General features: G+C 44.3%; 1 protein-coding gene across 1 annotated transcript in view; it reads right to left on the bottom strand.

Annotated features, from left to right (window-relative positions):
• HPSE (heparanase) overlaps positions 1–2,572 on the bottom strand; it is a 40,326-nt gene extending 37,754 nt beyond the window's left edge. The window contains exon 1 of the mRNA XM_043906309.1: positions 2,225–2,572. Coding sequence (XP_043762244.1) covers positions 2,225–2,454 — 230 coding nt within the window. The 5' untranslated portion in view covers positions 2,455–2,572. The remainder of the gene's footprint in view (positions 1–2,224) is intronic.
• Between the last annotated feature and the right edge of the window lie 13,686 nt (positions 2,573–16,258).

The following is a 16,258-nucleotide window of genomic DNA, read 5'->3' as shown; positions in this document are numbered from 1 at the left end:
TGCTATGAGAAATTAAGAGATGCATTTAAGAAGAGGAGAGGGTATCCCACTCATTAAATCACAGGATGGAAGTTGTGTGTGTGTGTGTGTGTGTTTGGGACTGGGACTGGGGTGGGGGCGTGGTGGGGAGGGTATTGCTTGTGAGTTGGTTAGCTTGACTGCAGGGTGATCAGACTGGAACCCCAAAAGTCATATACTTCAGGGTTTTTTTTTGACTTGTTTCCCCAGGAAGGGATCCTCAAATGCTCTTCTTTGGGGAGGGGAGGGGTAGGGTATATGCTGGCCACAGTAGCAGAAAAGGACTTAAGTTCTCACATTTTAGTAAATAGTTATTTACTTAAGTCTTTCTGTTTGCAGTAAGGCACCTCCCATCCTCTCTTCCCCTATCACATCCTCCCATCCCCACTCCTTACTTCCCTTCTAGGCCTGGGATCCTCACATATGGAGCCCTGTAGCCCAGTGTTTCTCCAGAGTAATCTTTCTCTCAACCAGCACCAGGGGCTGCCTAGTATCAGCTCACTATGGGTAAGGGGAAGGGTGCAAAGTGGGAACTCCTTCCCACCAGGAAATTCTTGGTGGAAAGATAGAGGTTAATGACCATCGAAAGAAATCCACAGAGAACTGATGAATGGTTAGCAAATACTCACCAATTTCTAGGAAGCAATTGACAAAAAAGCAATTAAATTAAACAAAAAACAATTAAAAGAAGCAATTAAAATTTGAGCACTGTCAAACATTATGCTAAGTACTTATTTATTATCTCATCAAATGCTCAGCACAATCTTACAAGAAGGTTTTAGAAGTTCCACTGTAAAGTTGGAGAAATCAAAGCTTGGAGTTGCCAAGCAACCTGTAAAAACCAAGCCAATGGGTTCTGACAGAGTTGGGAATCAAGGCTGGTCTCAGTGTAGCCGTTCGACCATTAGGCTGTCTGCTTTTATTTGCATAGTGCTGCGGCTCCTGCTTAGTCGCTCAGTCGTGTCTGACTCTGTGCGACCCCATGTAGCCTTCCAGGCTCCTCTGTCCATGGCATTACCCAGGCAAGAATACTGGAGTGGGTAGCTATTCCCTTCCCTAGGGATCTAGCCGACCCAGGAATCAACCAGGTCTCCCGCATTGCAGGCAGAGTCTTTACCTCTGAGCCCTATTTGCATAATAAATAACTAGAATTAGCAATGACAGCAGAAGGCCAGCCAGTAGGTGTTTGGTAATGGCAGGACTCCCGGTAGTTTTGAGTTGGGTGAAAGGTGTGGCATTCTCTGGAGGCTCTCATGACCCAGATGAATGGCCTAGATGGCCTGGGTCTGGCAGTGCCCTGTCTCAGGATCACCCTACACTCACAGGCAGGGGCCAGGGAACCTGCCTACACCAGGCTCAGTCTTCCTCAAAGGAGAAAAAAATTCCAGCTGACAAAGCAACTCCACATTTTGCAGCCTCATCTTGGAGACAGAGGTTTTCGTTAAGGCTCTGTAAATCACTGTATCTCCCAGGTATCACTGATATATCATTAAAATTTTTTAAATGACTGTAGTATGGGAAATTTCTGTACCTAGGGCACGACTTTGCTGTGAACCTAAAACTACCGTTTAAAAAAAGTTTTATTGGGACTTTCCTGGTGATCCAGCGGCTGAGACAATGGAAGAGGCACACTCACTCACAATGTAAGGGTCTGGTGTCCCATCCTTGGTCTGGGAGCTGGACCCCACACGCGGCAACAAAAAATACTGAGTGCTTATGCAGCCAAATAAACATTAAAAAAAAATAAAAGTTTTACTCTAGGATAATAAGTAAGCTTATTCTCCTTGACGGCCTTTTCCACCTCCTCCTTCTTTCTTTAACCTTCCTACCAGCGTGTAAGAAACTGGAGCCTGGCACAGTTAGTGGGCAGCAAATTCAAGCGCTCAAAGCCCTCCGGGTGCGCTTGGCGGGTCCCCTCCTGCCGGCGAGTGTCTGGGGCAGGTGGAAAGTTTCTTTTCTCAATTTCCCCCCTAATATCTAGTCGTCAGTTGGCGCTCAGGCACCACTTGCTGAATGAATGAAGGCGGGAAAGGGCGGTTCGGGGGACCCAGCAGCGGGGGTGGGCTGGGGAGAGAGAGAGAGAGAAAGGAGAGAAAGACAGATGGTGAGAAGGTCCCGGAGTAAAGGGAGGAGTGGCCGGCGGGCCGGCCGGGGACGTCAGGAGGCCAGGAGCGAGGAGGCCAGGGTCGCGCAGGGCGGCACTTACCCCAGGAAGGTGAGGAAGCGCGGGTCCGTGGCCAGGTTGGCGTCGATGGTGAAGGACAGGAACGCGGGACTCACCAGGTGCAGCGGCCGCTCGGTGGAGAACTCGAGCTCCGCGGTGTCGTCGGCCGGCGCGCCGGCGGCTGGGGCGCCCGGGGAGCAGGGACCCAGCGGCCCCAGGAGCAGCAGCAGCAGCGACGGCGGCCGCAGCCCCGGCCTCCCGCGCGCGAGCATCCCTGGCTCACCTGGCCGCCCCTCCCGCCGGCCGCGCGCAGCCACCGCCGGGACCTTGCGCACTTCCTCCCGCCGCGGGCGCGGCGTCCTTTCTCCGTCCTCCCCGGCTGCCTCCTCCCCTCACCCCTCCCACCGCGCCCGCCTCCCGGCTCACTCCCGCTTCCCGGTACACTTTCCCCCGCGGTGGCTGTGTCCCGTCCACTTACGAAATCACCCTCACCCCTTCGAAGGGTGCGGACTTGGCCCGGATCCAAGAGCCCGGGAGGCCCGGAGAGGCAGCTCCCGGGAGGAGCGCTGGGCACCCCGGACCTGGCTCCCTGAAGCATGAAGTCAGTTAGCGAAAAAGCCAGCGGTTCCTCCTTCCAGGTCCTCCCGGTGGCGCCCACCGGGTCTTCTGACTTCAACTCAAGCCTCCAGTGAGCATACATCGCTTCACTCTCTTCTGGCTTTGGAACACTTGCCGGCCACTCCGTGTCCCACTCTTTGCCACCCCCATAGACTGGGGCCCGCCAGGAACCTCTGTCCTCTGTCCATGGGATTCTCCAGGCAAGAATAACTGTTGTGGGTTCGCATTCCCTTCTCTGGGGGATTTTTCCCGACCCAGGGATCAAACCGGGGTCTCCTGAATTGTAGGCGGATTCTTTACCAACTGAGCCACTGAAAGTGAAAGTCGCTCAGTCGTGTCCGACTCTTTACAACCCCCATGGACTATACAGTCCATGGAATTCTCCAGGCCAGAATACTGGAGTGGGTAGCCTTTCCCTTCTCCAGGGAATCTTCCCTGATCCAGGAAGGGAACCCAGGTCTCCCGCATTGCAGGCGGACTCTTTACCAACTGAGCTATGAGGGAAGCCCTTAGAGCTTGCCAAGATCTAATTAACTGTGTGTCCTCTGGCCAGAGTGCTGTTTCCCAGTCATCTTACTTTTGCCTGAAAAAAAATCTGACCTTGGCATTAGCTAACCTACACCTGGAAAGAGATCAAAACACCAAACATTTCTTATCAATTTCTCATGAAAACAGTATTTATCAGAGCATAGACCTATTCGGTGAGCCAGCGTCTGAAACTCAGGACATAAAGCCATACAACATGTTCAACACTGAAATCAGATTGATTATTTTCTTTGCAGCCAAAGATGGAGAAGCTCTATACAGTCAGCAAAAACAAGACCTGGAGCTGACTGCGGCATAGATCATGAACTCCTATTGCCAAATTCAGACTGAAATTGAAGAAAGTAGGGAAAACGACTAGACCATTCAGGTATGACCTAAATCAAATCTCTAAAGATTATACAGTGGAAGTAAGTAATAGATTTTAAGGGACTCGATCTGATAGAGAACCTGATGAACTATGGACCGAGGTTTGTGATGTTGTACAAGACAGGGAACAAAACCTTCCCCAAGAAAAAGAAATGCATAAAAGCAAAATGGCTGTCTGAGGGGGCCTTACAAATAGCTGGGAAAAGAAGAGAAGCGAAAAGCAAAGGAGAAAAGGAGAGATATACCCGTTTGAATGCAGAGTTCCAAAGAACAGCAAGGAGAGATAAGAAAGCCTTCCTCAGTGATCAGGGCAAACAGATAGAGGAAAACAATAGAATGGGAAAGACTAGAGATCTCTTCAAGAAAATTAGAGATATCAAGGGAACATTTCATGCAAAGATGGGCTCAATAAACGACAGAAATGGTATGACCTAACAGAAGCAGAAAATATTAAGAAGAGGTGGCAAGAATACACAGAAGAACTGTACAAAAAAGACCTTCATGACCCAGATAATCACGATGGCGTGATCACTCACCTAGAGCCAGACATCCTGGAATGTGAAGTCAAGTGGGCCTTAGGAAGCACCTCAACAAAGCTAGTGGAGGTGATGGAATTCCAGTTGAGCTATTTCAAATCCTGAAAGATGATGCTGTGAAAGTGCTGCACTCAATACGCCAGCAAATTTGGAAAACTCAGCAGTGGCCACAGGACTGGAAAAGGACAGTTTTCATTCCAATCCCAAAGAAAGGCAGCATCAAAGAATGCTCAAATTACCGCACAATTGCACTCATCTCACAGCTAGCAAAGTAATGCTCAAAGTCCTTCAAGCTAGACTCCAACAGCATATGAGCCAAGAACTTCCAGATGTAAAGTGGGATTTAGAAAAGGCAGAGGAACCAGAGATCAAATTGCCAACATCCGATGGATCATTGAAAAAGCAAGAGGGTTCCAAAAATCATCTATTTCTGCTTTATTGACTATGCCAAAGCCTTGACTGTGTGGATCACAATAAACTGTGGAAAATTCTGAAAGAGATGGGATTACCAGACCACCTGACCTGCCTCTTGAGAAACCCGTATGCAGGTCAGGAAGCAACAGTTAGAACTGGACATGGAGCAACAGACTGGTTCCAAATAGGAAAAGGAGTACGTCAAGGCTGTATGTTGTCACCCTGCTTATTTAACTTTTATGCAAAGTACATCATGAGAAATGCTGGTCTGGATGAAGCACAAGCTGGAATCAAGATAGCCAGGAGAAATATCACCTCAGATATGCAGATGACACCACCCTGATGGCAGAAAGTGAAGAAGAACTAAAGAGCCTCTTGATGAAAGTGAAAGAGGAGAGTGAAAAAGTTGGCTTAAGGCTCAACGTTCAGAAAACTAAGATCATGGCATTCGGTCCTATCACTTCATGGCAAATAGATGGGGAAACAGTGGAAACAGTGGCAGACTTTGTTTTTTGGGGCTCCAAAATCACTGCAGATGGTGACTGCAGCCATGAAATTAAAAGAGGCTTACTCCTTGAAAGGAAAGTTATGACCAACCTAGACAGCATATTAAAAAGCAAAGACATTACTTTGCCAACAAAGGTCCATCTAGTCATCTATGGTTTTTCCAGTAGTCGTGTATGGATGTGAGAGTTGGACTATAAAGAAAGCTGAACACCAAAGAATTGATGCTTTTGAACTGTGGTGTTGGAGAAGACTCTTGAGAGTCCCTTGGACTGCAAAGAGATCCAACCAGTCCATCCTAAAGGAAATCAGTCCTGAATGTTCATTGGAAGGACAGATACTGAAGCTGAAACTCCATTATTTTGGCCATCTGATGTGAAGAACTGACTTATTGTAAGAGACCCTGATGCTGGGAAAGATTGAAAGTGGGAGGATAAGGAGACGACAGAGGATGAGATGGTTGGATGGCCTCACCAACTCAATGGACATGCCATGAGTTTGAGTAAACTTTGGGAGTTGGTGGCGGACAGGGAGGCCTGGCATGCTGCAGTCCGTGGGGGCCGCAGAGTCGGACGCGACTGAGCGACTGAACTAAACTGTACTGAAAGCCTTACAAACACGGGCTAGCAACTGTCCCTTGAATGTGGATCCTTTGCCAAGTTTCCTCTCGATGCATTTTTCTTTAGCTATTGGCCCAATTTTTCTTCAGATTCCCTTTGATCCCTACACTGATGATTCATTATTGAAGGAGGAAACAGAACAGGCTCTATCTTGAAAGCAGGACTCCAACTTGGGCCGGACTGTGGACTTTGAGCTATGTGCCCAGTATCTATGGAAACGACATACCAACTTGAAAACTAGGCCCCCAGAACCCAACACCTAAAAGAATACCCTAATTATCTGTGTAACCGAATAGAATCATACATTCTATTATGCTTATTGGGGTATGCCCACAGTCCTATTGATAATTGTATACTGTTCCAACTACTTAGGCTTAAGGCATATGAATCATGGGTTAAATTTGATAGTATCTTTCTTTCCCTTTGTTCAGACTAGTTTCAGGGAATTTGGGGAAGTGGGTTTGGGCATGTACACCTAGGGTATATAAGGTTTTCACAAAAACTGGTCGGGGTCTTTGGCTAAGAGGAGACTCTACCTTGGGCCCGCTGCTGTAATAAACTGCAGTCCACTATCTGCGTTGTCCTTCTGAGTGAGTTTGTTTCCCAGAATGTGTGGCTACAACATTATAACAAGCACCATGTGCTTGCCTGGGTGCCTGCTCAGTTGTTGGACTTTTCGCGACTCCATGGACTGGTCTTCTCAGGTGGCACAGTGGTAAAGAATCTGCCTGCAATGCAGGTGTCTTGGGTTTGATCCCTGGGTTGGGAAGATTCCTTGGAGGAGGAAATGGCAACCCACTCCAGTATATATGCCTGGAAAATGCCATGGACAGAGGAGCCTGGCTGGCTACAGTCCATGGGGTTGCAAAGAGCTGGAGGTGACGGAGCACACCTGGGAAGTCCAGCCATGCCCTTGGGATTAACTGTGCCCGGTACCATGAGAGATGCTTCTCGTGGTAAGTGATGTCTTCTCACTTACTCCCACAACACTGATAAGTGGGTATTATCTTCATTTTACATGTGAGCACCCAAGCTCTGAGACATTGACATTTCCAAGAGTCAGAATCCGGATGGGAAAGCACTTATAGAACCCAGAGGAAACAGCAGCCTGTCTCAGCTGAAATGTTAACTTCCTCAAAGACTCTGCCTGAATCTCCAGGCAGCTGAATTCCCCCAAGACACATTCTCGCAGCATCCTGAACTTTGCAGAACTGAAACCACATCTGTTAGCATTGCTCCCCTGTTGGCCTCACCTGCTGGATTATAAACTCCAGAGATGGGGTTTGTCTTGCCTACTGCATTCATGGAAGCTCAAGTCACCCTCACATCAATCAACACTGAGCAAGCAAATTACACTAAAACCTTTAGAATTTTCTGCTTAGATTGTGCCTCCAATAAAGCAATAAGTACAAATGGATTATTCTGAAATTTATATCTAATTTTCACAGATCAGTCTATTAAGCAATTTAGATGTTGTTGTTTTTTTTTTCATCCACACCACGGGGCTTGCAAGATCTTAGATCCCCAACCATAGATGGAACCCCGGCCCCGGTAGCAAAAGCTCTAAGTCCTAACCACTGGGCCTCCAAATTCTCATTAAAAATTAAAAGTATAGTTAATTGAGGAAGGTTACAGTTTGGAGATTTTACATGTGTATGTATCCATCACTTAGTAATTTTACAGTTTGAATCAGGTTTATATCCTTCAGCAATCCATAAGAAAAAAATTCCTGCATAAGCACCAAATTCCCAGGAGATCATGTGGCCACAGACACGGAAGCAGAAAAGCAGATGTCTGGGCTCTTTTTCTGCCTCTGTCATGACGTTGCTTCTACAACCACCACACCCCACCCCACCCATGCCCTTGTTGTCATGGGACAAAAGTCACACCGGTTTCTCTGGAATATTTGGGCGATTTGAAAAATTGATCATTGCAAGTTTCCTAAAGAAGTCCTTGTGACATCCTGAGATGTGGGTCAGTGTGGTCCACATGCGAGTTACTAATATGGAAATGGGGAAAACATCAATGAGGAAGTGAAGAAAACTGACTTGCATAAATGATGGTTGAGATCTGATGAGTTCCTGGATCCTGATCTCAGTTGGTTTGATCCACTATGCCAGATAAGAATATATTAATAACATAAGAGTATACAGGCACATGGGAGGGAGGCTATATGGCAATATTAATAGATCTTGTCATTTCAGAGACACTTTATAATTAGACTCCTTACATTTTTATGGAAAATTCCAGCTTACATATATCCTAGCTGCTGCTACTGCTAAGTCACTTCAGTTGTGTCCGACTCTGTGCGACCCCATGGACTGCAGCCTACCAGACTCCTCCGTCCATGGGATTTCCCAGGCAAGGGTATTGGAGTGGGGTGCCATTGCCTTCTCCACATCCTAGCTAGAGCCCTTTAATTGGGTTGGCCAAAAAGTTTGTTTGGGGTTTTGTTTGTTTGTTTGTTTTTGCAAACCCTTATCTTACGGAAAGCCCCAAATAAACTTTTTGGCCAACCCAACACCAGCATCCTAGCCCTGCAATTTGGGAGGATGTGAAAGTTTGGGCCAGTTTTTCAACTTCCCAGAGCTTCAACTTCCTCATTGGGAAACTGGATGTAATAACGCATAGTTCACAGTGCTTGTTTTGAGACTCAATTAACCTAATACATGTAACACAATCTAGCTGCATATGCAATATGAGGTACGTGTTCAAGAGATGAGTCATTATTATTATGACTCATTTAATCTTCACAATAATCTCATAAAGTAGATTTGGACCCAGTTCTCTGATTCTAAGTCCAGAGATTTCCCCCTATTTTCTCCCAGATTCAGTGACACCCAAATTTTATGATGATCATGATTTAGAAATAAAAACCTTCAAATAAACTAGGACGAGTACATGCAAATCTCAATAATTATGCAGGGGCATCATTTCTGTGTGATCTTGAATTGACTTCAGTTGTGACACTGGGTTTTTAGGTTCTCACAGAAGGTTACCTGGTCTACAACTGCAAACACTTATAGAACAACAGCTGATTTCAGAGCATCATCAGAGAATAATATTTTCACTTGTCTGTCTAGAAAAATTAAGATTTTCCTAAAGCAGAAATCCCTTAGTGAGGGCAATCTCTCAGGCATTTGTGGCTCCCTCCAGATTGTGGTGCATGCGTGCTAAGTCACTTCAGTCGTATCTTTGCAACACTATGGACTGTAGCCCACCAGGCTCCTCTGTCCATGGGATTCTCCAGGCAAGAATACCCGAGTGGGTTGCCGTGCCCTCCTCCAGGAAATCTTCCCAACCCAGGGATGGAACCCACTTCTCTTTATGTCTCCTGCATTGGCAGGCAGGTTCTTTACCACTAGCATGGTACACAGCTACTATGTTGTCAGTTATTAGGTTAAGACTTACTGAAGTTTTAAAATTTTTTTTAATGATCCCACTGTAGTCTAAAGCAAAGAGAAACTGAAAGCAAGTATATGCCAGAGGGTGGAAAGAAGGAAGTTAATGTGTACTGAGCATATGTTATTCTTCAAGGAGCTCTTACACGTTTATTAATTCCTCTAGTCATTCCAAGTTGTGCGTGCATGCATGCTAAGTCGCTTGTTGTGTTCAACTCTCTGTGACCCTATAGACTGTAGCCCACCAGGCTCCCCTGTCCATGGGATTCTCCAGGCAAGAATACTGGAGTGGGTTGCCATGCCCTTCTCCAAGGGATCCTCCCAAGCTAGGGATCAAACCTGCATCTCTTATGTCTCCTGCATTGGCAGGTGGGTTCTTTACCACTAGCCCCATCTGGGAAGCCCCTCAAAGATGTACTGGGTGCCTGTAATGTGTCAAGCACTGGGCTGGGCAGTAGGAAGCGGCAAGCAAAAGGAGTCCCTGCGCTCTGCAACTCTCAGTCCCCCTGGGGAGGCAGACGGTATTAAAAATAAAAATCACACAGAAGTGAAACTGCAAGTGTGGCAGATGCTTCAAAGATGATCATGGTGCTTTACATGCATATGTTGAAAGATTTGAATTTGGGTGGGTGGGGCTGTTCCAGTGGAGGTAAAACTTAAGTTGAAAGATGAATGATGAGTAAACAACTTGGCAAAGTTGGGGAGTGGGAAGCATTCAAGGCCAAGGAGATGGCTTGTGCATGGGTGAGGGTGCTGGACCGAGAGAATGCAGGGACTGGCATTGCAGGGTCTTGCAATATCCCTGTAGCAGTGGGGCTAGAGGGGGCACTGGAAGGGCTTCAAGCTTTTGGCAGGCAGAGAAAGGATGTGATATGATCAGATATATATTTTATATAATATTTAAAAATTTTTTAAATTTTGGTCTTCATTGCTGCATAGGGGCTTTCTTAAGTTGCAGCAAGTGGGGGTTCCACTCTAGTTGCGGCGCTTGGGCTTCTCACTGCTGTGGTTTCTCTTGTTGCACAGCCTGGACTCTAGGCATGCAGACTTTAGTAATTGTAGCATTGTACTTGTGAGCTCAGCATGTGGGATCTTCCCAAACCAGGGACTGAACCAATGTTCCCTGCATTGGCAGGCAGTTTCTTAACCACTGACCACCAGGAGAGTCTTAGATTTATATTTTAAAAAGCAAACTGTAGATGTTCTGTTTCCACTCTTGGGTGGATGTCTGTCTGTACAACACGGATGTGCATCTCTCTACAGCTCTAGACTAGGTTCCCAGTTTGTTTCTATTAGCTTTATGTCTATGTATACCTATAATTATGTATTTCACTCTATGTCTGTAGGAAAGTAGGTACTTGGAGCCAGGAAGTAAGCCTAGGGGTGTCAGAGAAAGCAGGAAGTATTCCTAGAATAAGGACCTATAAGTTCCAGTGGGCACACATGGTAACCAGGTAGGTTATTGTGGTGTGGGCTGAGGATTTATTCCAAGGTCCCCAGAGGAAACAGACAGCTCGATTTTGGTCACCAGTCTCTGGGATGACGAAGGCCCTGGGCGTGCATGCATATTCAGTCGCTTCAGTCATGTCCAACTCTTTGTAATCTCGTGGACCATAGCCCGCCAGGCTCCTCTGTCCATGGAATTCTCCAGGCAAGAATACTGGAGTGGGTTGCCATTCCCTTCTCCAAGGGATCTTTCCAACCCAGGGATCAAACCTGGGTCTTCTGCATTGCAGGCAGATTCTTTAGCCACTGGGGAAGGCTGAAGGGCCTGGAAGACCCTGATAATTAATTACACTCATGCCAGAAAAGCACAATAAAGTGAATTAAGTGGGACATTATTCATTGTTATCTCTGGTTCTATAAACAGTATAGACAATGCAAACGTGGGCAAAGAAGGAAATTTCCTGCAAATGCCCTGGAAATAAGGAAGTAGTTGGGGACATAGGGAGGCGCTATCCTATTCCATATTACATGTAGTGTACGCTATCTACTGTGTTCTTGGTTTGGGTCCAGGCATCAGGTAACTGCCAATGCAAGAGACGTGGATTTGATCCCTGGATTGGGAAGATCCCCTGGAGAAGGAAATAGCCACGCCAGTATTCTTGCCTGGAGAATCTCATAGCTTAGTGACTAAATAACCAGGTAGCTTGGGGCTCTCTTAAGAAATAAGTGCTATGAAGTGGAGTGGAAATATTTCCTGCTTTGTTGACTCCAGATAAGGCGTTAAGGTGGCCTGTGTAGGAAACCGGCCCTGTGGTGGAACTGATTCAGTGCTGGTGACTTGGGCCTTGTAATGGTAATTGTTTGCATCCAGATTGCGGCCAAAGTGCATATTGGAATGCTCAATGAGCTGGATGGTCAGTGGCTTCTATAACTCTCATTGAATAGTTATTTTGGCATGATTGTGCAATTATTTGAATATTGCATTAGACTTTGTCATCTACTCGTAAAATGAATAGAAAATGGAAAATACTATGGCTGAGAAACTTGAGTCTTGTTAACTTATTTCATTTGCAGCCAGGTGGGAAATCATTAGGGGTGGTGATAGAGGCAAACCTTTTTTTCATTTTTTAAAAATTGAAGTATAGTTGACTTACAATGTTGTGTTAATTACTGCTGTACACCAAAGTGATTCAGTTATACCTACATACACATATATTCTTGTCCATTACGGTTTATCATAGGGAATTGAATACAGCTCTCTCTGCCGTACAGTAGGATCTTGTTGTTAATCCATTCTACACATTGAAAGCTTACATCTGCTCACCCCAACCTCCCACTCCATCCCTTCTTCAACCTGCTCCCCTTTGGCAACCACCAGTCTATTTTCTGTTTCCATGATTCTGTTTCTGTTTCATAGATAGATTGATTTGTACCATATTTTATTTTTTTTATTTTCCATTTATTTTTATTAGTTGGAGGCTAATTACTTTACAATATTGTAGTGGTTTTTGTCATACATTGACATGAATCAGCCATGGATTTACATGTATTCCCCATCCCGATCCCCCCCTCCCACCTCCCTCTCTACCCGAACCCCCTGGGTCTTCCCAGTGCACCAGGCCCGAGCACTTGTCTCATGCATCCAGCCTGGACTGGCGATCTGTTTCAGTATAGATAATATACATGTCTCGATGCTGTTCTCTCGAAACATCCCACCCTTGCCTTCTTCCACAGAGTCCAAAATTCTGTTCTGTACATCTGTGTCTCTTTTTCTGTTTTGCATATAGGGTTATCGTTACCATCTTTCTAAATTCCATATATATGCGTTAGTATACTGTATTGATCTTTATCTTTCTGGCTTACTTCACTCTGTATAAGGGGCTCCAGTTTTATCCATCTCATTAGAAATGATTCAAATAAATTCTTTTTAATGGCTGAATAATATTCCACAGTGTATATGTACCACAGCTTCCTTATCCATTCGTCTGCTGATGGGCATCTAGGCTGCTTCCATGTCCTGGCTATTATAAACAGTGCTGCGATGAACATTGGGGTGCACGTGTCTCTTTCAGATCTGGTTTCCTCAGTGTGTATGCCCAGGAGTGGGATTGCTGGGTCATATGGCAGTTCTATTTCCAGTTTTTTAAGAAATCTCCACACTGTTCTCCATAGCGGCTGTACTAGTTTGCATTCCCACCAACAGTGTAAGAGGGTTCCCTTTTCTCCACACCCTCTCCAGCATTTATTGTTTGTAGACTTTTGGATAGCAGCCATCCTGACTGGCGTGTAATGGTTGATTTGTAACATATTTTAAATTCCACATATAAGTGATATCATATAGTATTTGTTTTTCTGATTTACTTCACTTGATATGATAATCTCTACTTGCATCCATGTTGCCGCAAATGGCATTGTTTAGTTCTTTTTTATGGCTGAGAAGTATTCCATTGTATATGTGTACCACATCTTCTTTGGGGCTTCCCAGGTGGTGCTAGTGATAAAGAATCCACCTGCCAATGCAGAAGATGCAAGAGATGAGGGTTTGATTGCTGGGTTGAGAAGATCCCCTGGAGTAGGAAATGGCAGCTTGCTCCAGTATTCTTGCCTAGAAAATTCCACGGACAGAAGAGCTGTGAGATACAGTCCATGGGGATGCAAATTGTCAGATATGCCTGAGCGACTAAACAGGCACACCACACACACACACACACACACACACACACACACACACATTTTCTTTATCCAGTCATCTGTTGATGGACATTTAGGTTAGTTCCATGCTTTGGCTGTTGTAAATAGTGCTACTATGGACACAGGGGTGCAGGTTTCTTTTTTAATTATGGTTTTCTCTGGGTTTTATGCCTGTGAGTGAGATTGCTGGATCATACGGCAATTCTATTTTTAGTTTTCTGAGGAACCTTCATACTGTTTTTCACAGTGGCTGCACCTAGAGACAAATGTTTATCCTCAATCCAAAGTTCTTCAGACATATGCAGGCCAAATGTGCATTTGTATTAAAGAATCTATCCAAAAATGCTAGAAATAACCTTATTCCAATCCCAATTCAAACAAAGAAACTTTGTTTTAAAACATTTGTGGGGAAATTAGGGAAATACAGACTGGATATTTAATGATATTAGACAAGTTGTCAGTTTTTTTTTAAGTAGGACAGTGGCATTGTGGCTATTTTTCAGAATCTTTATCTTTTAAAGATGTATGCTGAATTGTTTATGGTTACAGGGATATGATGTTTGTGATTTTCTTCAAAATGGACTCAGCCAGAGGAGGGTTTAGGTATGGATGAAACAAGATTGACCCTGAGTGAACAGTTACTGAAGCTGGGTGATGGGGATGCGATTTTATTTTCTAAATATAGAAGTAGCAGTATTTCCCAAACCACAAGTCCTCTGTAACTTGAGCTTTCCATCCTCCCATAGAAAGGTGAGGACCTATGCTTCTTCCCTTGAATATTAGTCAGGCTTATAACGACTTTGATCAATATGGCATAAGATATTGATCCAATTTGTTGTATAGCGGAAACTAACACAACATTGTAAAGCAACTACACGCCAATAAAAACTAAAAAAGAAAGAAATATAAAGGTGAATGGGAAAGTTTCACAGTTCCTTTAGGTATGAAACTGAATGAAGAGTATTGTGACCTCCCTCTTCAGAGCAGATAAGAATTGTCAAATATAGTTAACCATGTAAAATATTCTGATTTTCAATTAACTAAGAATAGAAATTGGAGAAGGGAGTGGCAGCCCACTCCAGGATTCTTGCCTGGAAAATTCCATGGACAGAGGAGGCTGGTGGACTACAGTCCATGGAATCACAAAGACTTGGACATGACTGAGTGACTAACACACAAGAATAGAGATAACCTATTTCCTTTCGTCCAAAATTATGATGATTTTCATTTTTGGCCTTCCCTACTTTCATAAGGATTTAATTATTGTCAATAGTGTGACCAATTTATAAAAAAACATGGCATAAGAGAAATGACGCAAGGTGACTTCTGAGGCTAGGTCATGAAAGCCGTGCAGCTCCCACCTGATCCCCTTGGTTCTCTTGCTCAATCGGGATGCTCCCTCTGGGAACCCAGTTGCCATATTAGGAGAAACCTAAGTCAAAGGGAGACACTCCAGTCAACAATCTCGGTTAATTTCAGCCTTGCTGTCACCGCAGCACAGGGACAGACCTGTGAGTGAAGAAACCTCCAAACGTTTCCAGCCTGGGTGATTCAAATCACACCACTCATTTTGCTCTTTGCAGTTGAGGACCCAGACACTGCGGAGCAGAAACAAGCCACATCTGCCATGTGCTGTCCAAATTCCTGATCTTTAGACGCCAGGAGCATAGTAAAATGGTTCTTGATTTATATCATAAAGTTTGAGGTTATATAACAACAGAGGAATGAAATAGAGGGGCATTTTGCTCTTTATCTATTTGTGTATATATTTGAAACTGTCCATAATAAAAAGTTTTCAAAAGATTTGTATGGGCACCAAAAAAGAATGCTTAGAGAGATTTCTCTAGTGGTCCAGTGGCTAAGACTCTGAGCTCCCAATGCAGGGGGCCTGGGGTTTGATCCCTGGTCAGGGAACTAGAATCCACATGCTGTAACTAAAACCTGCAGCCAGATAAATAAATTTTTTAAAAAATAGAATGCTAGAAATACAACATCAGGCTGTCTAAAAGATATGATGTCATGAAGGGTTTTACAATGGTTTTAGCTCCCTGGGGATAGAATACATCTTACAATATGGTAAATTTTCAGATTCCTTGATCATGCACACACAGCCTATGAGAAAGTCAGAGGCTGTCTAGATGAGATTTCTTGTATAAATTTGGAGAGGAGAGAGTTTGGGGAGATAGTGGGCAGGGGAGACTCTAGTGTTCAGAGTAAAAGGGTCAAATTAGAGTAAATTGCAGCTTCTAGGTAGGTTTCTACATTTTATGTGCAGAGAAGCTGTCCAAATCCACATTTCTTCTTCACTAATATTTGGATTATGAAATAAAATTCATATTTTATGGCAAGACAAGAAAAATTTAAATGTGAGAAATGTTCTCTACCCTTTGGTTTCGTCTCTCCCCACATTGTATATTGTGTATCTGTTACTGCATTGAGCAAACCTCCCCTGTAGACAGAAATATCTGCTCAGCCATAAGATGCAACATTCTTCCAGCATTAGTAAGACAACTCCTTAAAAGGTAGCATTTCTTTTTTATCTTATAAGGGGTCATGATGACACTTAGATCTGGATTGCGTAAACTGTCAATGCTACACCATCCAGAGAAAAATAGATGTCATATGGTATCCCTTATCTGTGTAATCTTAAAAAAAAAATACAGATGTACTTATCTACAAAATTGAAATACAGTTACAGATGTAAAAAATAAACTTATGGCTATCAAGGGGTAAGGGGGAAGAGGGATAAATTGGAAAATTGGAATTGATATAAACATACTACTGTATATAAAATAGATAGCTAATAAGGACCTCCTGTATAGCTCAGGGAACTCACTCAGTACTCTGTAATGGTTCATATGGGGGAAGAAAGAGTGGATATGTGTGTTTATATAACAGATTCACTTTGCTGTAGACTTGAAACTACAACAGCAC

This window comes from Cervus elaphus, chromosome 6, assembly GCF_910594005.1.
Source record: "Cervus elaphus chromosome 6, mCerEla1.1, whole genome shotgun sequence".
In the NCBI taxonomy this organism is placed as follows: Eukaryota; Metazoa; Chordata; class Mammalia; order Artiodactyla; family Cervidae; genus Cervus; species Cervus elaphus.
The sequence above is the reverse complement of the archived record's forward strand: the minus strand, read 5'-3'. Positions and strand labels throughout refer to the sequence as shown.